The sequence below is a fragment of the Jaculus jaculus genome, chromosome 5 (genome assembly GCF_020740685.1).
Source record: "Jaculus jaculus isolate mJacJac1 chromosome 5, mJacJac1.mat.Y.cur, whole genome shotgun sequence".
Classification (NCBI taxonomy): Eukaryota; Metazoa; Chordata; class Mammalia; order Rodentia; family Dipodidae; genus Jaculus; species Jaculus jaculus.
The window spans coordinates 63,923,620-63,948,744 of record NC_059106.1 but is presented as its reverse complement, the minus strand read 5'-3'; the positions used below and the strand labels follow the sequence as shown (position 1 = coordinate 63,948,744).

The window sequence follows — 25,125 nt, the reverse complement described above, 5'->3', positions numbered from 1 at the left end:
GAAACAACACTGTCCCTGTATAGGGAACAAGACCAGTCAGTGCAAATATCCAGGGCTTGGGGGTTAGTCTGTAACCAACAACCAACACAACAGCAGTAGCCACACGCTTTTAGAAGTGAAGTTTGGAAGTCTGATGGATGCTGAGTGAAGTAAACTTAAGTTGCTTCTAACCTTGAGCATTCAGCTTTTCTCAGCTAACCTTCAGCAGCATGTAGTATTGTTTAAAGCATGAGTTGTAAGCATAAAGCCCCATGTAAAATCATCCAGAAAGCACTTGAAGTCGCTGACATTGGATAGACAGTAAGCATTCGGTAAGTGCTAGGCACTTTTACTGCTCTATCATTCTCCCCTCCACCATTCCCTTTGTGATTTGAGGCAGGGTTTCATTATGTAGGCCACAATGGCCTTGGGAATCCTTATTCCTTCCCTTTCTGAGCACTAGGATTAATGACATGCACCACTGCACCCAGCATTATTACTTTATGGTGTTTTGAAGTGGGGTCTTGTTCTATCCCAGGCTGACCTGGAATTCACTATGGATTCTCAGGGTGGCCTCAAACTCACAGCAATCCTCCTACCTCTGCCTCCCAAGTGCTGGAATTAAAGGCGTGTGCTACCACGCCCAGCTTCCTCTCTTCTCTTGATGCTGGGTTAAGTAGCATGGAATGCTGGGGCTTTAGTTTAGATGATCCCTTTGCTTGCGGTAAGTGCCCAAATTGTTGAGCCATCTCCCTAGTCCATCCTTTTAGTTTGTCATTTATGCACATACATAAATTTCTAACACACCCTTATTGTTTGCAAGGAGAACTTAAGAGCTTTACATTCCTTTGTGAAGATGAGCAGTAGGGTACTATAGATGAACCTTACTGAAACACTGTGATTTTCACCAAGTGCTTTCTTCTTTCTGTTTGCTCCAGGTATTTGCGCTCTCCACCCATCCTTATGGCTGCCGCGTGATTCAGAGAATCCTGGAGCACTGTCTCCCTGACCAGACCCTCCCTATCTTGGAGGAGCTTCACCAGCACACGGAGCAACTTGTACAGGTAGTGGAGTTGCCAGGAGAGGGACTGTATGCCAGCACAGGATTTTGTTCACGTGAATACTTGTTTCAAATCTTTTTTTAAAAGGGTTTATTTATTTATTTATTAGAGACGGGGCGGGGGTGAAGGAGGGGGGAGAGAGAGAACAAACAGGAGCGCCAGGGCCTCCAGATGCATGTGCCACCATGTCCACCTGGCTTATGTGGGACCTGGAGAATAAAACCTGGGTCCTTAAGCTTCACAGGCATGGGCCTTAACTGCTAAGCCAGCTCTCCAGCCCCTATTTAGAATCTTTTGAGCACTATGGGAAGTGAATAAAGTCCTGTGATGGGTTATTTCTTCTTCCTGGCTTTTAAACTTTCTCTACTTCTGTCACTGATAAAATGATGAAACATGCTTGTCTTGTTGTTGCATGTAAACCTTTCTAGTTTTTCTTGGGTGTATAAAGGGCTGCATTCCATTTGCATATTCCCATAGTATTCCTTCCCTCCCATTCTAAAGAAATTGTAGGTCTACTTGTTTGGAGATAGTAATCTGTGAAGAAGCTTACAAGAACATGGGAGCATAATTATACATAAATAGTCCATTGTCTAGTATCATTGTTTCTTTTTTCTTCTTTTTTTTTTCCCCGAGGTAGGGTCTCACTCTGGCTCAGGCTGACCTGGAATTCGCCATGGAGTCTCAGGGTGGCCTTGAACTCTCGGTGATCCTCCTACCTCTGCCTCCCGAGTGCTGGGATTAAAGGCGTGCGCCACCACGCCCGGCTGTTTCTTTTTTCTTGAAAATTATTTATTTATTATAGATGCAGGCAGGGAAAGAATAGACATGTCAGGGTCTCTAGCCATTGCAAATGAACTCCAGATGCATGTACCACCTTGAGCATCTGGCTTATGTGTGTCCTGGGGTATTGAACCTGGGTCTTTAGCCTTCACAGGCAAATACTTTAACCACTAAGCCATCTCTCCAGCTCCTGTTTCTGGTTTGCAATCATAGAAATTGCTATTGCCTGTTTAAAAATCTTTACACATTCATTAGTATACCATGTGGCACATGAATGATGGACATTAATGAGATGTTTTGTAAGGACTGGTTTTTAATGCACATTTTATTTCTTTTGTTGCTTCTCAAATAGGATCAATATGGAAATTATGTAATCCAGCATGTGTTAGAGCATGGTCGTCCTGAAGATAAAAGCAAAATTGTAGCAGAAATTCGAGGCAATGTACTTGTATTGAGTCAACACAAATTTGCAAGGTATGTGCTCTGAGTTGTATGAGCTGTTTTCATAGTAGCACTTCAGTTATGAGGGTAGGAGGTGTGGCAGGGTCTCACTCTAGGCTCGGCTGTTCTAGAACTCATTCAGTAGCCCCAGGCTGGCCTCAAACTCATGGTGATCTTCCTACCTCAGCCTTCTGAGTGCTGGGATTACAGGTGTGAGTTACTACCATGTCCTGCAAAATGTTTTCTCTCTTTAATTTTTTCTCAATTTTTATTAATATCTTCCATGATTATAAAAAAATCCCATGGTAATACTCCCCCCCACTTTCCCCTTTGAAATTCTATTCTCCATCATATCCCCTCCCCATCTCAGTCTCTTTTATTTTGATGTCATGATCTGTTCCTCCTTTTATGATGGTCTTGTGTAGGTAGTGTCAGGCACTATGAGGTCATGGATATCCAGGCCATTTTATGTCTCAAGGGAGCACATTGTAAGGAGTCCTACCCTTTCTTTGGCTCTTATATTCTTTCCACTACCTCTTCTGCATTAGACCCTGAGCCTTGGTGTGGTCAAGATATTACTCAGTACTCCAGTCATTTCTTTTCAGCACCATGATACCTTCTGAGTTGTCCCAAGGTCACTGCCATCTGAAAAGAGAAGATTCTCTACCAAAAGTGAGAGTAGCATTAATATAAGAGTATGAATATTAAAAGAAGTGCGTACTGGGCAGTTTGATAAGCATAGTATATACATTTATTGAGACATCAGCAGATGTTACACCCCTAGGGCTCATGACTACCTGTTTTAAGTTTTCAGTATCAAGGATGTATTTCCTCTGATGTAGCGGTCCTCCAGTCCAATTATCTCTCTTTTTTCCCTTAAATTATTTATTATATTTTAAATTTATTTATTTGGCTTTTCGAGGTAGGGTGTCAGTCTAGCCCAGGCTGACCTGGAATTCAGTATGTAGTCTAAGAGTGGTCTTGAACTCACAATGATCCTCCTACCTCTGCCTCCTAAGTGCTGGGATTAAAGGCATGTGCCACCATGCCTGCCTTATTTATTTTTATTTGTGTGTGTGGGGGGGTGGGGGTGGTGTTGTGCACCAGGGCTTCTAGCCACTGCAAACAAACTCCACACACATGGGGCACCTTGTGCTTCTGGCTTACATTGGACCTGGAAAATCGAACCTGGGTACTTAGGTTTCATAGGAAAGCACTTTAACTGCTTAGCCATCTCTCCATCCCTGATGGTCTCTCCCCCCCCCCAAACAGTTTATTGCCTGCTTTAAAAAGGATAAATACCAACCACAGGAAGTTGTTGTCCTCTAGAGTCAGTCACTGTGATATCTGGGGACTTTTTCTAAAATAATGTACTTTGGTCCATGTATAGAAATTGTGAGATGTATTTCTTGGCTGCATCAGCTGCTCTTGTCTCATAGGTGTTTTGGATAACTCCTTGGTGGTGCAGTTGGAGATGAAATGATGATTTTCCATGGGGTTAGTGGGATGGTCTTATAAGTTGATTCTACATATTGTGCTGTCCACACAATGCAGTACTTTCTACCTTGGGATGGTTTTCGCCTCTGGCTTTTTGGTAGATTTGTAAGGCAGATAGGACTGCTCCTATTTATTCATGGTCCCTTTACTTGTGTACATGTGTGTATGCACACTTGAGGAGACCAGAGGATGATCTTGGATGTCATTCCTGAGGAGCTCCATCTACCTTTTTTAACCTCCCCCCATGATATTTTTATTTATTTGTGGGGGTGGCGAGGCAAGGGGAAAGAGGTTGAATGGGAATGAATGGGTACTCTAGCACTCCTCTTTGGCACATGCCACTCTATGCATCTGGCTTTACGTGGGTACTGGGGAATTGAACCCGGACCATCAGGCCTTGCAAGCAGGCTCCTTAACTAGCTGAGCCATCCCTCCAGCCATGGTATCCCAGTCTGGAAGGAAGGCTTAGCAGTTAAGGCGCTTACCTTCGGATCCTAAGGACCTAGGTTCAACTTCCTAGAACCCATGTAAGCCAGATGCATATGGTGGTGCATGGATTTGGGGTTTGTTTGTAGTTGTTGGAGGCCCTGGAATGCCCATTCGTTCTCTCTTCCCCCCTTCTCTTTCAATAAATAAGTAAAAATAAATAAATAAATAAATGGTATGTTGTTCCTCCTTTAAAATAGTTTGCTCTGCATGTAATAGCTACAAACAAAAATGTTATAAAGTTGGCCTTAGTTTTTTTTTTAAGATTTATTTTTGTTTGTTTATTAGAGAGAGGGGGGAGGGAGGGAGAATGGGTGCGCCAGGGCCTCTAGCCATTGCAGACATATTCCAAATGCATACCAGCATGCGCATCTGGCTTATGTGGTACATGGAGAATTGATCCTGGGTCCTTAGGCTTCATAGACATATGCCTTAACTGCTATGCCTTCTCTCCATCCTTGGCCTTAGTTTTACAATGACAAATGAAACACATTAAAATTCTTCAAACAAGGTCATTAAGGATTATTTATTTATTTGAGTGAGTGAGAGGGAGAGATTGGGCTCACCAGGGCCTCTGGCTGTTACAAATGAACTCCAGATGCCTGTTCTACCCTGTGATGCTGGCTTATGTTGGTCCTGGGGAATTGAACCTGAGTTCTTTGGCTTTGCAGGCAAATGCCTTAACCACTAAGCCATTTCTCCAGCCCTGATTAAGGATTTTAATGTGTGTGTGTATGTGTGTGTGTTTTAAGGTAGCACCTTGCTCTAGCCCAAGCTGATCTGGAGTTCACTATGTAGTTTCAGGGTGACCTCAAATTCACAAGGATCCTCCTACCTCTGCCTCCCGAGTGTTGGGATTAAAGGCATGTACTACCATGCCTGGCCTTTGTTGTTGTTGTTGTTGTTGTTGTTAAATCAATGAGCAAAACCGGGAGGCAGAGGTAGGAGGATCACCATGAGTTCGAGGCCACCCTAAGACTGACAATGTAGTGAATTCTAGGTCAGCCTGGGGCTAGAGTGAGACCCTATTTTGAAAAACAAAAACAAAACAAAACAAGAAACAGCAAAATAACTTACTGGACCATAAAGAGCTGAAGGACATACATGCATGTCACTAATGGATAAAAGGGACACTTTTCCCAGAACTTATATTTTTCACTATACCAAAACATAATGTTGGCCATTTAGTTAAAAATAATAACCATGGGCTGGAGAGATGGCTTAGTGGTTAAGGCACTTGCCTGTGAAGTCAAAAGACCTTGGTTCTTTTACCCAGGACCCATGTACGCCAGATGTATAAGGTGGCACATGCATCTGGAGTTCGTTTGCAGTGACTGGAAGCCCTGGTATGCCTATTCTCTCTCTGCCTCTTTCCCTCTCTCAAATAAATAAGAATAACATATTCAAATAATATTTCAAATAATAATAACTCACAATATGCTTGTGCCATACACATACTTTTTTTTTCTGAGATAGGGTCTCACTGTAGCCCAGGGTGACCTGGAATTGACTCTGTGGTCTCGAACTCATGACGATCCTACTCCCTCTGCATCCTGAGTGCTGGGATTAAAAAGGTGTGTACCACCATACTGGCTCCACATATACTTCATGTACAGTAAAAGAATGGGGAGGGAGGAAATAAACAATACCTATACTATAGTCATCAGATAGAACCAAATAGGGACTTTCTTTCTTTTTTTGGTGTTTTTCAAGGTAGGGTTTCACTCTAGCCTAGGCTGCCCTGGAATTCACTATGGAGTCTCAGGGTGGCCTTGAACTCATGGCAACCTTTCTACCCCTGCCTCCCGAGTGCTGGGATTAAAGGCGTGCACCAGCATGTCTGGCCCAAATAATGACTTTTTAATTGAGAATGTATACTTGGAGTCAAGTAGCAAATTCCGTTTAGTAGATACCTCTTGTCTGCTGCTGAGAAGCATCGGTTTTAACTTCACCTTCCATTTCCAACATTGTGGATCTGTCTCATTGTCAAATCCAGATGTGAACTCTCATTGACAACTGCTGTCACCCACAATAGGCTTTCATTAGTTTACTAAGTGATGTGTGCTTCTTAATCTTTAATTGCACCACAGAACCATCCTGTCCTGGGATTGAATCATCCTGCCCTGGGATTTTCAAATTCATGTGATTGTTGTCAGTCTTGATTTGTTCTTGGGTGTTTGATTCACCCATGGTGAGCACCGGAATCTCTTCACCTGCTGCTTCTAAAAGAAGTGGCAGCTCTGCACTGAAGGAACATGCCAGCAGTAGATGTTCCACTGGGTGAGAGACCCATCTCTTCCTCTCCCGACCTTGATATAAGGCTTCTCGTTGCCTCTGAACTTGCCTAATTAGGCTAGACCACCTGGCCAGTGAGTCGGCCTTCCCTCTGTGGCATTTACAAGCACAAAATCACATACTTGGCTTTTTTTTTTTTTTAAATAAATATGTGTTTTGGGGGAATTGAACTTGGGTTCTTCATGTTTGCGATACAAGCACTTTAGAGACTGCGCCATCTCCTTTGTCTTTTGATGCTGTTAACAGTCTATCGCGTTTAGATAAATTTTCTAGCTTGAAGCATGAAACAGAGAGCAAGGGCATGCAGGCATCAGTAGACTGTTCACAGAGCCACTCACATGCTTGGGAGGTCTTCTGGCAGGTGCTTCTTCATGGCTACTGGTAATCCCCAAACTGCGCTTAGTGGCTGTTGTGCGGGATGGTCAGTTCAAGTGGTCTGCATTAGCTAGGTGTGAGCCCTTTCTGCTTGGTCTTTTCCCTTTGGGAACCTACCCACCCCCACTACATTCTTGTTGCCAGGTATACGTACAAATACTGTTCACCTCACACAGTTTCATTTCTGTACAATGAAGATGTGGATTAGTGTTGTCAGATGAAAGCAAACAGCACTGTGAGTGAGCAGTCCCTCTTGGCTGGTAAATAGCCATTAGTTTGGTAGTGTATAATTTAATTATAGAAAAACTATGCTTTGATAGAGCCACTCTTCTCTCCCAAGCTGAGATGTTTGGGAGGTGTTTTGAAGCACTGGCTGACCTAAAGGTTCTTGTTTTCCCCTTTGAGGCTGTGTGTTGAAGTTGACTCAAAGTCTTGTGCTCTGGTTCCTCTACTAAGGCTAGAGTTACGTGCTGCATACCTAAGCTCATTTCATCAGGTCCCTTCTGAATCTGGGCTCAGGCCACTCACTGGTGGACACCCTGCTGTCTGAGGCCAATGTGGCATCTTTAGCCAGTCCATGGGTGAATGAGTTCCTTAGACTATGCAGCCTAAGAGAAGACCTAGTCTCAGAATTGTCCCTAATTTGTCTACCTGCAGCAATGTCGTGGAGAAGTGTGTCACTCATGCCTCACGTACAGAGCGTGCTGTGCTCATTGATGAGGTGTGCACCATGAATGACGGTCCCCACAGTGCCTTATACACTATGATGAAAGATCAGTATGCCAACTATGTGGTCCAGAAGATGATTGATGTGGCAGAGCCAGGCCAGCGGAAGATTGTCATGCATAAGGTAGGTTGGGCTGGGCAGAATCTCACTCACAGAGAAGGCATGCATGCCTTGAGTGCATTTCTAAAATACTAATGGGGCTAGACATGGTTCATGTTTTTGAGGTGCTCTAGGCTCTGTGCTGTGTTCCCTTGTCAACTTTTGTAGGGCTACCATTGTCCTTACACATTTGCCGCTCCTCCCCTCTTAGAACTGTGGGAGTTTTGTTGATATAGAACCTTTCTTGTAGCCCAAACTGGCCTTAGAACATTATCCTCCCACGTCAGTCTACTTGGTTCTGTGCTCTGTGTGTAAGAATCCCATCCCCCCCTGTAGGGTCTCACTCTAGCCCAGGCTGACCTGGAATTCACTATGTACTCTCAGGGTGGCCTCAAACTCACAGTGATCCTCCTACTTCTGCCTCCGAAGTGCTGGGATTAAAGGTGTGCTCCACCATTGCTGGCTGTGAGAATCTATTTTTGTGAGCTATTTCCCTCTCTTGGTCTCCTTGTCCCACCAGTGGCACACACATGAGAGATCCTTCACCCTGTCCACTGTCCCTAGATAGAGGCTGAGGGGATTCGATACGAGAAAGTGGGTAGGGAGCGAACACAACAATCTCATGAAGAAGCTCATGGCTTCAGTGATTGGAGTCACCCATACAGACCCCAGGAAGCAAAAGCCTCCCACAGGCAGGGAGGGCGTCCCCCACCTGTGTTTGTGCCAGGCTGTGTCAAAGCTCATGGTGCTTAGGACTGCACCCCTCAGCCTTTGGCTCTGAGCTCCCTCAGATCTTTAACAATTGGTTGGCATTGTCTGGCAGTGATGATCCACTTGCCCTCACTGAGAACAAGGTTCGGTAATGAGAATCTTTGTTATGGACTCGTTCTGAGCCAGACGAGATGCACCACCTCCTGTTCGAACCCACCAAACCACCAGCCAGCAAATAATTCAAAGAAAGTGGTCGGAATGGGAGCTAGAGTCATGGTTTTGGTGGTAGGGAAGAAAGGCAGGCCCAAGAATCTCTCTCAGCTTTTGCATGTACTCACTACTAGTCACCGAGAGAGAAGAGCCTTCTGGTTCCCCCTTTTTTGTTGTTGTTGTTTTTTGAGGTAGGGTTTCACTCTAGCCCAGGCAGACCTGGAAGCTGACCTGGAATTCACTATGTAGTCTCAGGGTGGCCTTGAACTCATGGCGATACTCCTACCTTTGCCTCCCAAGTGCTAGGATTAAAGGCGTGTGCCACTACATCTGGCACCATTGTATTCTTTTTACAGACAGACTTAAGGGAGGCCATTCAGGTTGTGTCTGCAGAATCAGAGCCCAGGACAACCTATTAGTTATTTTCCTCATAGGCACTTAAGGTTGGAACTCACTATGTCATAGAGATTTTTTTTTCCTTCTTCTTTGAGGTAGGGTCTCACTTTAGCCCACGTGGCTTCAAACTCATGGTGATCCTCCTACCTGTGCCCCCAAGTGCTGCGATTAAAGGCATGCGGCATCATGCCTAGCTCTGAGAGTTTTGAGACCGCAAAAGGAAGGCAGAGAGAAAATGAGTATGGATGGGCGTACCAGAGCCTCCTGTCAAAGGAAACAGACTCCAGATGCATGTGATACTTTGTACATCTGACTTGTACATGGGCATTGAGGAATTGATTCCCGGCCATTAGGCTTTACAAATGAGTGTCTTTAACCACTGAGTCATCTCTCCAGCCTGAGTGTGGGGTTCTTAACTAAACAAAAAGCACTGCCTACATAAGGTTTCACAGAGGATCTCCTGCCTGTCTCCTGGTCTGCTGGTCCACTGTGTGTGTGTGTGCAGAAGTGTGCACTGGGGTGTAGAATGAAGTTGATCAACCACAGTCCCCTTCTTTGGTCAAGGGTGGTAGCTGAACAGAACATAGTTGACACTGCTGAGCACAGAGGGCCCTGCTTGGCTGGGTGTGCAGGGTAAGGGAGTACGGGAGATGTTCACAGAGGTGTAGAGCTCAGGTCATAAGCAAGGGTAACTGGTGCTGGAGGTGTGTTAAGAGTGATAGAAGAGTGACTTCATTGAGGGGCCAGGTAGTGGACTCCAGTACTTGTGCACCCTTAAGCAGTCAGTCATTGGCTGGGCGAAGGGACCACTCTGTGCCAGTCATGTGAGAGCAGTCAGTACTGGCTTATTCCATCTGTCATCTCTGTGGTTACTGTTAGCTTGAGTTGATCCACTGTCCTGGAGAGGTGGGGTGGGATCTAGTGGTCAATCTGATGATGGCTGTCCATGTGTGTGCTCTCCTTCCCTGACCATTCCCCTCATCTGTCAGTGCTCAGGGCAGGGGACAGTCTCTGACTTGGCTGAACTAGTGAAAGTGCTCTCTGTGGTGGCATGTGTGTATCATGCAGTCTCTGTATGGAGCTTCCAAAGCTGACCCGGGTCTCCTCTCTGGCCAGCATAACACCACCTTCCCTTCCTCCCTAGATCCGACCCCACATTGCAACTCTTCGAAAGTACACCTACGGCAAGCACATCCTGGCCAAGCTGGAGAAGTACTACATGAAGAATGGTGTGGACCTGGGGCCCCTTTGTGGCCCCCCAAATGGTATCATCTGAGCAGTGCACCCTATCCTATTCCGCTGACCTCACTGACCCTGGCAGACCCAGCCAGCAATCACAGATGTCCCAGCCTAGATCCTGGATGGGTGACAGTCGCTCTGGGATTCTTCTTCCTCCTCCAAAAAGGAATCAAATCCATGAGTGGAAAGCCTTTGTAAATTTAATTTTATTACATGTAACATGTACTAATTATTTTTTTTAATTGATGAATTGCCCTGCTGTTTTACTGGTGTATAGGAACTTGTACATAGGTGACCAGTGGACACAGGAGGCCATACATTTTGTCCATGTTGTATCTATTCCACATGTGGACACTTTCAGGGTGGTTGGTTTAACAAAAAAAGTTATAAAAATAAAAGAAAAAAGTTTTTAACTCATTTGCCTTGAGGCAAATTTTGCAAATAGCTCTTCCCCACCTCCTGATTTTAGTATAAAATGAAAACAAACAAAAAAACTGGGAAGTTTGAATTTTAGTTAAATGACCTCAAATTGGCATTTAACACTGTTTATAAAATATACATATATATATATAAATGAAATGGAAATGTTTCAGAGTTGCTAAAAGTCTTGGTTTATGACATTAAGTTTATGAAACTTCTAAATCCTGCTCTTTTGGAGATGATGGCTGAGGAAGGGGGTGGCTGTGACCTCTGTGAGCAAGAGGGGGGAGGAGGCCGAGCGGCAGAGTCTCACGGCCAGTGGGTGAGATCACGAACTGCCCATGCGATTGCTTTCTGTTCACACTGAAAGGCAAAATCTGATTATTTAGCATGAGAAAAACAACCCAACTCTGCTTTTGGTCTTGCTTCTATAAATATATAGTATATACTTGGTGTAGACTTTGCATATATACAGATTTGTAGTATTTCCCATTTTGATGTCTAATCTGTATCTATAATGTACCCTAGTAGTCGAACATACTTTTGATTGTACAATTGTACATTTGTATACCTGTAATGTAAATGTGGAGAAGTTTGAATCAACATCAACACGTTTTTTGGTAAGAAGAGAACTAGCCAGCCCTGTGCATTCAGTGTATATTCCCACCTTTTATGGTTGTAGCAGATGGTGTTGTATATTGTAAATTGTAATTTCAACCAGAAGTAAATTTTTTTCTTTTGAAGGAATAAATGTTCTTTATACAGCCTAGTTAATGTTTAAAAAGAAAAATAGCTTGGTTTTATTTGTCAGCTAGTCCAGACAGTAGCGAGATCTTTTCTGAATGTTACTCAAGATGATTCAGTTCACACTAGTGTGCTTTTTTTTTAAACCCTAAAGAAGTAATGTTTTGCTTATTTTGTGACAGTCAAAAGGATATGCAGAAGTTTAGCCCTGCCCCTCTTTCCTTATGGTCAGATCCCCTCACCTTGTAAAGTGTGAATTGCCCTTTTTGTACAGAAGATGAACTGTATTTTGCATTTTGTCTACTTGTAAGTGAATGTAACATACTGTCAATTTTCCTTGTTTGAATATAGAATTGTAACACTACACGGTGTACATTTCCAGAGCCTTGTGTATATTTCCAATGAACTTTTTTGCAAGCACACTTGTAACCATATGTGTATAATTAACAAACCTGTGTATGCTTATGCCTGGGCAACTATTTTTTGTAACTCTTGTGTAGATTGTCTCTAAACAATGTGTGATCTTTATTTTGAAAAATACAGAACTTTGGAATCTGAGCTTGTGCTGAATCTTAACTTTTCTCCTGTGTCAGGAGAGCCCTCTCCTTTTCTTGAGAGACTGATGCCAGGTTCCTGGGTCTAAATTGACCTAAAGAGGTTGGGTTCAGCAGTGCTTTGATGGTTAAGACCATCTATGTAAAAACCTAGTTTTCCAACTTCTTTTTTTTTAAACAAAAGACAAGTCCAGTAGACTGGACTTAGAACATTTTTAAAAAAATTATTTGAGATGGAGGGAGGGAGGGGGAGAGAGAATATGAATGGGCACACTAGGGCCTCTAGCCAGTACAAATGAACTCCAGATGTATGTGCCACTATGTGCATCTGGCTTAAATGGGACCTGGAGGATTGATCTTGGATTCTTAGGCTTTGTAGGCAAGGGCCTTAACTGCTAAGCCATCTCTCTCCAGTCCTGGCCTTTTAAAGAGACAGTTGGCATGCCAGGGCCTCCAGCCAGTTCAGGCGAGCTCCAGATACGTGTGCAACCTTGTGTCATTTTGTGCGTCTGGCTTACATGGGACTTGGAGAGTGGAACATGGGTCTTTAGGCTTTGCAGACAATTGCTAAGCCATCTTTCCAGCCCTTTCAACTTCTGTTGAAAACATGGGGCTTGAACCATCCTGCATGGCACTCGCTCTTCCTTTATGGCCTCTGCCATTTGGTGCCCTCGGGTTTCCATTGGAATCACCTGTCTCTCCTAAGCATGGCTGGTTCTGGTATTTAGATCACTGTACCTACCCCTTTCTCAGGCCTCACATGTCTCCTTTCCTTTGGACACATCTGGATTTCCTACCTGCACCCTGCCTATCTGGTCATGCCTCCGTGTAGGCTAGACCAAACTGTCCAGTAAGCCTGCCCCTGGGGCCCAGGGTACCTGCCTGGGCTTCAGTGCAGCTAGGACAGGTGGAAGGCCAGGTATACTGGGCTGGAACTTTAACCAGTCCCTTCCCAAGGGTTGTCCGTTGCCAGTGGCTCCTCAGACCTGTGGGTAAGGGAGATAAAAGCAGTGTACATGTTGGGACTTGGGTCTGATCTCTGGTTGAGGACCTGATTCTGCTTTTAGCTGCTAGGCTTGGTCTCAGCAGTTATAATCTAGCCCAGTGGGGGTCAGCGCTGCATATGTGAGTTTCTGTCTTCCGCTAGGCCTGTTTGCACTGGTGCTCTGCTTTGCTTACTGTCTCTCAGTAGTGAAATAGTCCGTCCTCTTTAAAAGCTTTGTGTTTCTGAAGCCCAGGGAGCCTTCAGAGCCAGCATTAAGTCGGAGATGCTGCTGAGGTCCAGTTTCGGTGTAAAATGGAGAAGTACTAGGATTCTAGTGCTTGCATGCAAGAGTATAAAGATTCTGGCTGGAGAGATGGCTTAGAAGTTAAGGCACTTGCCTGGGAAGCCTAAGGACCCAAGTTCGTTCCCTAGTACCCGTGTAAAGCCAGATGCACAAGGTGGCACATGTGTCTAGAGTTAGTTTGCAGTGGCTAGAGATCCTTATGTGTCCATTCTTTCTGTATGTATCTGTCTCTCAAATAAAATATTGAGTATGAAGATTCAATGAAATTGTGTTACTTTTGGATAGTGCCCTTGGATAATGCACTCTCCAGCATGAAGGGACACTCCCTTTCCCCTCTTATCCATCTGATGACTGCACAGAATTTAAGGAGTGAAATAGTCCTTGGGGCCCAACATTGGGAGGCTTTGGCAGAAAGATCATCCTCATGGTCATTCTGAGTTACATAGTGAGTTCAAGGCCAACCCGAGCTACATGAGAACCTGTCTCCCTGCCCCTTCACCCCCCCCCCCCCGCCAAAAAAAAAAAAGCTGTGGAGATAGCTCAGTTGGTAAAGTGCTTACCTTCCAAATGTTCGGATCCCCAGAACCCACGCAAAGCTGGGTACAGTAGTGTGAGTGTCTGGAATGGGAGGTGGGGCTAGAATACTCAGAAGCATGTGCGCGGTCCTCACCCCCGCGGGGCAGAAGACAGACCAAAGTACGGCCGCGCCAGCGTCGGTTTTAGTGAACCAGGGAGTTTACCGGGATTACATACAGAGCAGGGTGAGGGTTACAGCTTGGGAGACTCCAAGGCAAAGCCCACCCAGCATAGGCCTTGCTGAACTTGTGGAAGCTGCATCTCTGGAGTTAACTGCGTGATCTGTAGCTGCACTGGCTGGAGGCTTGCAGGCAAGTTCTCTCCTCAAGCAGTTGTCTTCCCTTCCTGTGTGGCCTTAGGGTAGGCTCTTGCAACCCTTTCCCAGACCTGTCGATTGAGTTTCCAAAACTTCTTTCCTCCCAGCCCCTACTCCAGGAGGGAATGCTTCAGTTTCTGATCAGTCCTGGGTAGTGATTATGTGACATTTTAAGTTTCTGGTCTCCCGAATCAGCCACTTTTCTGTTCAGGAGATAATATTTCACGTCATAGGAATCTGCTACAGATTCCAGAGGCTTGGCATATATAGCAATGAACAACAGAACCCCTGGCAAGTGGAAGGTGATGTCCCACAGCTGAACTTGTTCTCTGACTTTTCGCATGCACCATGGCACATGGGTCTTTACACACACACACAAAGCCAGGTACATTGTAATTCCAGTGCTAGGGAGGCCAAGAAAGGAGGACCCCTGTGGCACTCTGGCCTGACATTCTACTTGTTCCAGAGCCTGTTGTAAAAAGGTGGACGGTGACTGAGGAATGATGTCCCCCATCAATTCATGTTTATACTTGGTCCCCTGCTGTTAACAGTTTGGTAAGTGGAGCCTTGCTGTTTGTAGGGGCAGGCTTTGGGGCACTATAGCCATCTCTCGCTTGCCAGAGTTGAGTTCACTTTCTTGCTGCTGCCTTCCCACCTGCTATGGCAAGGAGTGAGGTCCAGCCTCTTAGTTTTGCTCTGCCATTGTGGTAGAAGAGATTTAACAAAGAGATGGGCATGGTGGCACATGCCTTTAATCCCAGCGCTCGGGAGGCAGAGGTAGGAAGATCACTGTGAGTGCGAGGCCGCCCTGAGATAGCCTGAGCTAGAGCCAGACTCTACCTCAAAAAACAACAAAAAAGATACTCTAAAACACATTTTCTATTGTCCAAGCTTTACCAGGGAGGAGCATGACCCTGAGTGTCCTCCCTTTCTATGCAGCTGCACCCTGCTTATATGTTATCTGGTTAGTGCAGCCACAGACACAAACATCCATGAACAAAACAGCATTCTGTTCTACATTTGTACTCTCTTACCCATGACTTATTGCTAAGGAACGTTCTGTTTGTGCCCCCAAATCAGGTAACCTTATGTTGCAGTCAGGTTCTTGTTGCTGGCAGAAACCACCTGACCAAGAGCATTTTTTGGGGAGTGGGGGTGAAGGGTTTATAGACAAGGGGAAGCTCCGTGATGGCAGGGGGAAATGATGGCATGAGCAGAGGGCAGACACCACCCCCTGGCCGCCATCAGGTGAATAGTAGCAACAGAGAGTGCACCAAAAACTGGCACGGGAAACTGGCTATAACACTCATAAGCCTGCCCCCAACAATACACCGCCTCCAGGAGGCTTTAATTTCCAATTGCCATCAGCTAGGGAGACTAGCATTCAGAATACATAAGTTTATGGGGGATACCTGAATCAAACCACCATATTCCGCCCTGGCCCCCATAAACTGATATCCATACATGATATAAAATACAATGCATTTAGTAAGACTTTAAGAGTCCCCATAGTTTTTGTCAATCCTAATGATGTTCATATATCCCTATAGTCCAAGATCTTTTAACTGAGCCCTAATGCCAAAAAAATAAAGATAAAAAAGCAAAAAACATAATGGCACAAAATAAACATTCATACTGCAAAAGATGGCATTGGGTATAGCAAAGAAATATTCAACCAATACAAGCTTTAAACAGGGCAAACGTCAAACTCTGTAGCTCCAAGTGCATCAACTCTAGCCAGTGACAAGTCTCCACGACCAGTAATTCTAACCAGCAACCAGTCTCTGGAGTTCTAATTCTGCTCCTCCAGCTAGGCTACTCACAGTCCTGGAAAACATTTGAGGCCAGCAGCTCTCCTTGGCAGCCATCTCGTGATTCCGGCCTCTCCACTGGGTCTCCACTGCAACCGATGGTTCATCCTTATGGCTCCATTGGATCTCCATGTAGTCATCCAGCAAACTTGCTTCACACTGCCCATGGCCATTTCCAAAACACAAGATTAAATTGCAATCTCAATGACCCTCTGTTTCCTGCATTTCTTATACTCCATAATACCAGGTGTAGTGACAATTTGTTAATCCAGGGGGAATAAAGCAGACTTTGAACAACAGGACACTCCTTTAGCACTCAGGCCACTTCAGAAGAGTCTAAGTAAGAATAAAAATAAGGGCTAGAGAGATGGCTTAGCAGTTAAGGGCTTGCCTATGAAGCCTAAGGACCCCAGTTTGAGGCTCAATTCCCCAGGACCCATGTTAGCCAGATGTACAAGGTGGCACATGCGTCTAGAGTTCGTTTGCAGTGGCTGGAGGCCTGGTGTGCTCATTTTCTCCCTTTATCTGCCTCTTTCTCTCTCTGTCTGATGGAAATTTAAAAAAGAATAAAAATAAAATATTCAAAAAAATGGGCTGGGTGTGGTGGCACACACCTGTAATCCCAGCAGTTGGGAGGCAGAGGTTGGAGGATTGCTGTGAGTTTAAGGCCACCCTGAGACTACATAGTGAATTCCAGGTCAGCCTGAGCTAGTGAGACCCTACCTCGGAAAAAAACAACAACAACAAAAAAGTGTGTGTGGGGGGGGGGCTGGAGGGATTGCTTAGTGGTTAAGGCATTTGTCTGCAGAGCCAAAAGACCCAAGTTCAACTCCCCAGGACCCATGTTAGCCAGATGCACAAGGGGGCACAGACATCTGAAGTTTATTTGCAGTGGCTGGAGGCACTGGTCTGCCCATTCTCTCTCTCTTTCCCTCTTTCTCTGTCAAATAAATAAAATAAAATATTTTTTAAAAAGAGTCTACATTCTTCCTGTTGCCCCAATGCAGGTCAGTTGGCCCAATCTCAGAGGTTGTAATCTCTCAATTACAGCTGAACGGGCAGCAGTTTCAGCCAAAAGATTTCTTTCTGTGCCATATCCCTCTGCTCACACCAGTCTATTTCTACTCAGTGCAATCCTGTACAAATTCTCATGACAGGGGCGTAACAGCAAGCCTCTCAACACAAACTGCCCAGTCCAGACAAAACTCCTTTTCACTCTCATAAGCCAAACCTCACAGTTCTTACTGCATTTAGGTCTTTCAACTCTGACCAGAATAGTCCATCAAGCTGTACTTACAGCACTGCAAGACATCTCTTAGGACAAGGTTTCAAATTCATCCACATTGCTCTTGAAAATCAGCTCCAAAAGGCCAAAGCCACACAGTCAAGTGTCTAGCAGCAAATGATACCACTCCTTGGTACCAACATTACTGTTGCAGTCAGGTTTTCCTTGCTGGCAGAAATCACCTGGCCAAGAGCAGCTTTTGGGAAAAAAAAAGGGTTTATTTTGGCTTACAGATTTGAGGGGAAGCTCCACGATGGCAGGGGAAATGATAGCATGAGCAGAGGGTGGACATCACCCCCTGGCCAACATAAGGTAGACAATAGCAACAGGAGAATGTGTCCAAAACTGGCATGGGAAAACTGGATATAATACCCATAAGCCCGCCCCCAACAACACACTGCCTCCGGGAGGCATCAGTTTCCAATTGCCATCAGCTGGGGAGACTAGCATTCAGAATACCTAAGTTTACGGGGGACACCTGAATCAAACCACCACATCTTAGAAACTTGTAACCCACCAATAGCGTGAAGAATTCTAGGTGTTGTCGCACTGCCTGCCATACTGTCTATAAAACCTCTGGGCTATCAGAGCTCAGTACTCAGTCTTTGGATGTTATTCCCCTGAGTCCATGTCGACATGAATAAATTTCTGATTCTCTACTTTCCCTGGTGCCATCTCTGTGGAAGTCAGTTTCCCATACACTATCATGAAGTTTCCCCTTGAAACTGTAAGTCAAAAAAAAAAAAAAAAGAAACCTTTAATAACTGTAACACTCAGTTTTCAAGATTTTTTATCACAGATGTTTTTTTTTTTTTTTTTTTAAAGAAAATTTCAGTTTATACAGACTCTGCTTTCTGGAAGTCTAGGACCAGGGGAGTCTAGCCCATGGTGTGAGCTCAACCAGGGATGCTTATGGTTCCGTACTTCTTGTTTGAGCCCAAAGACAAATAAACTCTAAGCTCTGAGAACAGTGGACTCCTGGGTGAGGTGGGGTGGGAATCGCTGTCTTCTGAGAGGAGGAAGGGATGATCCTGAAAGTGCCAGGGTCGGCTGGCTGCGGGTGGGTGGAGGACTCTCTTAACTGTCCCAAATAAACAGAAACAACTACCTTCATTTGCGAGGGAAAAAAAGAGAAACCTTTAAGCTGGGCATTGTGGCACACAATAAGTGCTGGGGCACTCAGGAGGCAGAGGTAGGAGGATTGCCATGAGTTCAAGGCTACCCTGAGACTACAGAGTGAATTTCAGGTCAGCCTGAGTTAGAGTGAGACCCTACCCAAAGGAAAAAAAAAAAAAAAAAAAGAAAGAAAGGAAGGAAGGAAGGAAGAAAGAAAGAAAGAAACCCTGTCCATCAGCTGCTTTTGTCCCAGCAACAAGAAGGTAACAACATATGACCAAGATTGTTCTCTGGCCTCCAGGCTTTAACATGTACAAATATATACACAAAACAACCAACAACAAAAAACAAACAAACAAACAAAAAAACATGGTCAATAGATAGTATATATAATGTTCTTCATTGAGAACCAACTCTACTGCCTGCCTCAGAAAGCCTGATGCTGAGGCTCTAGGGTTCTGATGCATGTCTCTGATCAGACTGGCTTTCCTTTCAGCAGCTGCCACGAGACCCTCTCACTTCAGGACTGTTTTATGGAGCAGGTTGGACCTCAAGTTGCCACCAAATCTGTTCGTGTATTTCTGGTCTCTCTTCCAGATACCTCCATCTGGAATTTGACCTGCGATTACAGAGATTTTTACACCTGTGATCCTTCCAAGTTTCATTCCATTCCACAGGAAATGACACCCAAACTTGATGTGAACCAAGTGACAGTTTTATCTGATTTCCAGTCGCAATGTCAGGTCAGGCTCTTTTGTGGTTGCGGGAGAAAGATGCACCATCTAGAGGTGAAGCATCTATGCAGTTACACGCTCTGGCCACTAGAGGGTACTGCCTCCTAAAGCAAGCACTATGGAGGCCCAAGTTCAAGGGTCCAAGACCAGGGTGGGTAGGCTTTCTTGGGGCTTCTTGGACTAGAGATGGAGACAGGAGTCTCCGAGGGAGGGCCTGGGCCAGGCCTGTGAGAACTTCAGACAGACTTTCCTAGCACCTATCTGACAAACTTAAGTGCCCCTGGGATCCTTCTAGCAGCTACTGTCTACACCTCTACTTGCGGGGCAGCAGAAGGCCTCTGAGCCTCCTACAGCTCCCCAGGTATTATTGCTAGTCCCTCTAGACCAGCACAAGCCCTCCAGAAACCTGTTTTGGTTCCTGATGTTTGGGAGTCACTGACCGTCCCCCCCCCCCACGCCCCAAGGTAGTTGACACATTTTTCCAGAAGTAGACCCGGGCTCTTGTCCCCTGCTTGACTTTTGGGGCAAAGCAGGACATTTTCGAGGGAGAAGGCTGAGGATGGGCTGTGATTTCCTTGAGGGGAGAATATTTGGGAGACCCCATGAGGACCATGAATGCCCCCTGTGCCCACAGGAACCGTACAACACAGGGCTATGAGCCGGGGCTCTGCCATCTCAGTGCTTGGTTCCAACCTGGCTCACCCATGTCCCGCCTGTGTGACCTGAGGCAAGTCATTGAACTTCCCAGAGCTCAGATGCTGCAACTGAAGAATGAGGGCACAGCAAAGCGCTAACTCAACTCACACAGTGCTCCACTGCTCGTGAGGATCTCTTGGAACTATGTCATTTGTCCTTATGGTTCCAGGCCTAGAAGGCCAGTTGTTGTTGTTGTTTTCCCAAGCTAGGCTTGACCTGGAACTCACTATGTAGTCCCAGGCTCTCCTGTCCTCAAGCTCATAGTGATCTTTCTACCTCTGCTTCCCAAGTGTTGGGATTAAAGACCTGTGTCACTATGCCCTGGTATCTTTTTGTTATATCCAAATCCCAGGACTGGGAGGAGTCAAAGAGAACATGAGCTCCTGCCAGGGATTGGGGGACAGAATGCAGTCCACAATTTGGCTTTTGATATATTTTAGTTTTTATTTATTTATTTAAGATAGGGGAAGAGAGAGAGGGGGACCGTGGGAGACAGAAAATGGGCACGTCGGGGCCTCCAGCTGTTGCAAACAAACTCCAGATGCATGTACCACCTTGTGCATGTGGCTTACGTGGGTCCTGGGTTATCGAACCTGAGTCCTTTGGCTTTGCGGGCAGCGCCTTAATTGCTAAGCCACCTCTCCAGCCCCATGATTTGGCTATTATCATTACATGTGACTGTTGAGTTTCTAGGACCCTATCTGCTTAGCCAGACCTCTAGGGCACAGAATAGCTCCCTAGCACCCAGTGTGTGCTAGGGGTATGATCGGGAAGAGGGCAAGATGAGGCTTCTACCCACCCTTTGGTGAGGTTGTCCATCAAATACTCCCAAACACACTCTGGAGTCAAGAGCCCAGATCAAGGTCTTGACTCTTACTGGCCAGCTGGGTCTCTGGACTCAGGACAGTGGGATTATTGTTCACTGGGGCTCACTGGGGTGCTCACAGGTCCATGGAGGCAGTGTGGAAGTGCAGAGTGGGTGTGATTAAGCCCCTGTTAACCCCTCTGGAGTCAGGAAGGCTTTCCGAGGGAAACCTGTACAAAGCTGGGGAGTGGGCTGAGTCATGCTGGTGGAGGGTGGTGCCCGAGTGGGTGGGGGCGCCATGGGGAAGGAGGCCCCTGGTGTACTGAGGTGTGGTGAGAGTGCACAGGGAGGGCAACTTGCCAGGTGGTGCCCTGTGTGAAGAGGACCTGGAGCCAGGGACCTGCCCCAGCTCTGGCTGTGCTGATGACCTCTGAGGAGCAGCAGGTGGCGCTCCTGCCCCGCTTTGCTCAAAGAGTTTCCCACCTATTGGCTTCCTCCCCAAGACCTCAGTGAAGGGGGGGCCTGTCACTTGCAGAAGTCTGAGAGTAAGGAAGGAAGGGTCGTGCTGCCCGGCTGACTGGCACTCACCTGTCAGCCTTGCTTGCTTCCCAAGACGGGGTGCTCACCACCTCTTCTGACAGCCACTTCTACCCATTGCCAGCTCCTGTGGTTCCAAGAGCCATTCCTTGTCCAACGCGGACACATGGCTCCTTGAATAACCCATTGAACCCCACTGGCCCTTTGGGAGCTGCCCAGAACCAGTCTGTTTCCTGGGTATGCTCAGCCACTCTAGAAGAGGACTTCCTCGCCACATCTGGGTCCCTTCCTTTATAAGGCAGCAGCTCAGTTGCATCTGTCAAGCCCCAGTCCAAAGCAGTGAGCTCCCATAATCCAGAGCCTTGCCCTGACATAGTGCCCACAAGGCATTCAGTTTCTATTTGCTGAATGAAGAAACAGACTCCATAGGACTGTTGTTTTCATATCAATGTCAGGAAACAGCACAGAGAGGTAAAGTTATACATTCTAAGTACCACAGCTCATAACTCTCAGAACTGGGATTTGAACCCAGGCACTTGCCAAATCTCAAGCCAGAGCTCTTCAGCTCCCTGCTGAGCCACCTGCTGTCAACCTGTTAGCCTTTTCCCATCTAACTCCCTAAGGTTTCCAGGGACCTAAAAACTTGGGACTGAGATTTCCAGAGGCTGAGAGCTCAGAATTTCCAGGGATTAAGAAATTATTCATCTGGCCTAGGGAGATGGCTCAGCAGTTGATGGTAAAGCCTGATGCTTGTAAAGCCTGATAGCCTGGGTTCAAATCCCCAACAATGATGGAAAGCCAAATGCGTTTGTGATGTCAATACTTCCCCGTGAGAATAGGAGGAAGGGCCATGGCATGCACATCCACACATGCACAAATATGAAAAATTAAATTTGTTTATTTATGGTGGGTGTGCGTGTTCATGTGTGTTACTGTGGGTGTGCCTCGCCATGGTGTGTTTGTGGAGATCAGAAAGCATCTTTTGGGTCAGTCCTCAAGTTCCATCTTGTTTGAGGCAGGGGCTTGTCGTTGTTCATTGTTGTTCACCGCTCTATTCAGTGGCTTTGGGGAATCCTCCTGTCTCTGGTCCCTTCTCACAGTAATTGCACTTCTATTATAGAAGGCACTGCTTCCAGCGTTGACATGGGGGGGTGGTTCAGAGTTGTACAGCAAACACTTTATCCACTAGGTCATAAGCCTGGACCCTTTTAAAATTTTTGTTTATTTTTAAAAATTATTGTTATCATTTTCAAGGTAGGGTTTCACACTATCCCAGGCTGACCTGGAATTCACTATGAAGTCTCAGGCTGGCCTTGAACTCTCGGTGATCCTCCTACCTCTGCCTCCCAAGTGCTGGGATTAAAGATGTGCACCACCATGCCTGGCTTCCCTTTTTAAATTTTTGAGATTTTGTAGCCCAGACTGCCCTTGAACTCAAAATATCCCTGTTTCAGCTTCCTGAGTGCTGGTATTAGAGGCCTGAACCCCCAGGCATGGCTCATTCCTTTGAATGGCAGAATTGAAGACTCCCTCCCTCCTTGCCCGATGTCTGTCCAGGGCAGCCAGGCTGACCTTTCATACCTGTGAGAACCCCTTCTGAGTCAGCTCTTCCTTGTGTGGAGCTGGCCTTGTGCTCTGAGCTCCCCCCAAGGGCTCTGTAGGACAAGCTAGGGTCCCTGGACACCCCTAAACCATGGCTGGTCTCCCCCCCCCCCCCCCCCCGCTCTCCCGCCTTCTTCCCTCCAGGTTCTCTCTCCTGCTTCCCGTGAGGAAATTGTTCTAATTTCAGCATAATTTAATTCCTGTGTCCTACTGGCAGCTCCTGGCCCAGGCTCTGGGACGTGGCAGCAGAGAGGAAGAGAGTGACAGGGCAAAGACACCCAGTCGTCCATCATCAGCAAATAGCCTTTCCTCTGGGCTGTTTCCCCATCAAAAGGGGAGATAGAAGCATCGTGGACCTCTTGTGGTCTTGAGCCTGAGGAGGGCTGAAGAAACCCAGGGAAAACCCTAACCTAGGGCACGTCTGCCCCCCTCCACACCCCCCCCCCAGTAGGGCCAAACTCTGAAAAACACTTATGGTTTACAAACGTGTGCGCAGCACCCATGTGTGCCAGACCGGGTGCTGATGTCGGGAGCAGCAGTGAGTGACCACAGCAGACCCCAGCGGCTGCCTCCTGGAGCTGGGGGTGCCCAGGGCCAGAGTGAGGGTCAGGCAGAGACAGAGGCAAAGAGGGATTCCTAAGAACCAGGGGATACTCAGAGACCAGGGGCAGGGTCTGTCACCAGGGAAGTCCTATACCAGGGACTGGTACAGGTTTCTATTCTAGAGAGTAATGGGATTTCCAGACATGGGGGACCCCGGGCCAGGGGAGCAGGTGCCGCCTCGAGCTTGGCCCAACCTTATCCTCTGCAGCGACGGGGTCCTTCTCTTCCTATCTCAGGGTGTCTGGGGAAACTGAGGCCCAGAGAGGGGCCAGGCTCAATCCGAGGCCTCACCGCCTGGGCAGAGAGACACGGGTGCCAAGGTCTCGGATGCCCTGGGGTCGGGTGTGCAGGCTGAAGGGGTGTGGGGCGCCCTTTGGGTCCTGGGTGAACACGCGAGTGGAGCCCTCTCCTGGGGTGTGGGAGGCTGCGGGGGGCGGGACACCCTCTGCCCGGGCCCCGGGGTGTGTGTAAGTGGGGTGTGTGGGGGTCACAGCTCGGTTCCCGGGCGGGCTGGGGGCCCTGGGCGACTGGCGGCGCCCCGCCCTCCTCGTCGCTCCGCCCGCGCGCGCGGGGGGCGGCCGGTGGCGGCGGCGGCGGCGGCGGCGACGCTTCCTGCGGGCGCGGCCGCTGTGGGCGCGGAGCCGCGAGCGAGCGAGCGAGGCGGAGCCGGCGGCCGAGCGGAGCCCGAGCGGAGCAGCAGGTCCCGCGCCGCCGCCGCCGCCGCCGCCGCCGCCACCGCGCCCGGAACAAAGGCCGCCGCCGCCCGCGCCGCCATGAAGCCGGGGCCGCCGCACCGCGGGCCGGGCGCGGGGACCGGGACGGGGACGGGCGCCGCGCCCGGGGCCCGCGGGCTGCTCCTGCCCCCGCTGCTGCTGCTGCTGCTGGCGGGCCGCGCCGCGGGGGTGAGTGACGCGCGGGACCCCCGCCCCCGGCCGCTCCCGCGGGCGCCCCCCGTCCCTCCCCTTACCTCCCCCCTCCCCGAGCCCGGTGGGTCCTCTTCCTCGGGGCGCCTCGCGTGGCGCGGGCCAGGCTGGGTGTGTCTTGCGGGACTGGAACCTCGCGGATGTCCCCAGACTCGCAGGGTGTGCATTCGGTTTCTCGGAGGGTCGTCTTCCACCCCACCCCCCAAAAGCCACCCGCAGGACCGTAGGGGCTCGTGAGGGGGAGGAGGTGGAGGGTGACTCGGTGAAGGTGACCCTGTGTGTGTGTGTGTGTCCACCTTCGAGAAGGGTGCTGAGACTTACAGGGCGTGCGTGCCCAGGGAAGGCTCTGTCCACATGCGTGGGTGCCACCTACCCCCAACACGCACGTGAGGGTGACCCATTGTGCATGGCGTGTGCCACCGTGGCCGTAGCTGTGTGCGCCTGCAGGGTGAGGGGGTGTGTGCTTGGATCCATGGGAGCCTGCGTGAGCTCACACGAGTGTGTGTGTGTGCGTGCGCAGTTGTGGAGGTGATCATGGGCCAGGGCAGGAACCCCTCCCCAAGGGGGACACGTGTGTGCAGGTAGAGGTGTGTATGAGCTGACCCCGGACTGTGCCTTTGAGGGGCCGCGGCAGCTGTGGGGTTGAACTCGGTCCCTTTGGTCTCTGCTTCTCCAGGAGAGCAGAGGAAGAGGAGGGTGGAAGAAAGGTCCCACTTTGAAGCAGGACCAAGGTCCCAAGTGAGTCTCTCTCTCACTCAAGTGGGCACATGTTCAGATGTGGGCTGGGCCTTCCAGGTGCCACCCTCGTTGTTGGTTCC

At 47.9% G+C, this 25,125-nt stretch overlaps 2 protein-coding genes and 1 non-coding gene across 13 annotated transcripts in view; all 3 read left to right on the top strand.

Moving 5' to 3' along the window:
* Pum1 (pumilio RNA binding family member 1) overlaps nt 1-12,018 on the top strand; it is a 144,802-nt gene extending 132,784 nt beyond the window's left edge. For all 11 annotated transcript variants that reach the window (XM_045149003.1, XM_004665178.2, XM_045149008.1 and 8 more), the window contains 4 exons: nt 918-1,043; nt 2,173-2,294; nt 7,572-7,764; nt 10,202-12,018. In XM_045149003.1, the coding sequence (XP_045004938.1) occupies nt 918-1,043; nt 2,173-2,294; nt 7,572-7,764; nt 10,202-10,333 (573 nt within the window). In that variant the 3' untranslated portion in view covers nt 10,334-12,018. The remainder of the gene's footprint in view (nt 1-917; nt 1,044-2,172; nt 2,295-7,571; nt 7,765-10,201) is intronic.
* Nucleotides 8,556-8,638, top strand: LOC123461279. The gene has a single exon (XR_006637566.1). It is a non-coding gene; the product is annotated as a small nucleolar RNA SNORD103/SNORD85 (small nucleolar RNA).
* A 12,139-nt stretch (nt 12,019-24,157) lies between the features above and the next one.
* Nucleotides 24,158-25,125, top strand: part of Sdc3 (syndecan 3) — a 39,430-nt gene continuing 38,462 nt past the window's right edge. Inside the window, exon 1 of the mRNA XM_045149129.1 lies at nt 24,158-24,286. Coding sequence (XP_045005064.1) covers nt 24,158-24,286 — 129 coding nt within the window. The remainder of the gene's footprint in view (nt 24,287-25,125) is intronic.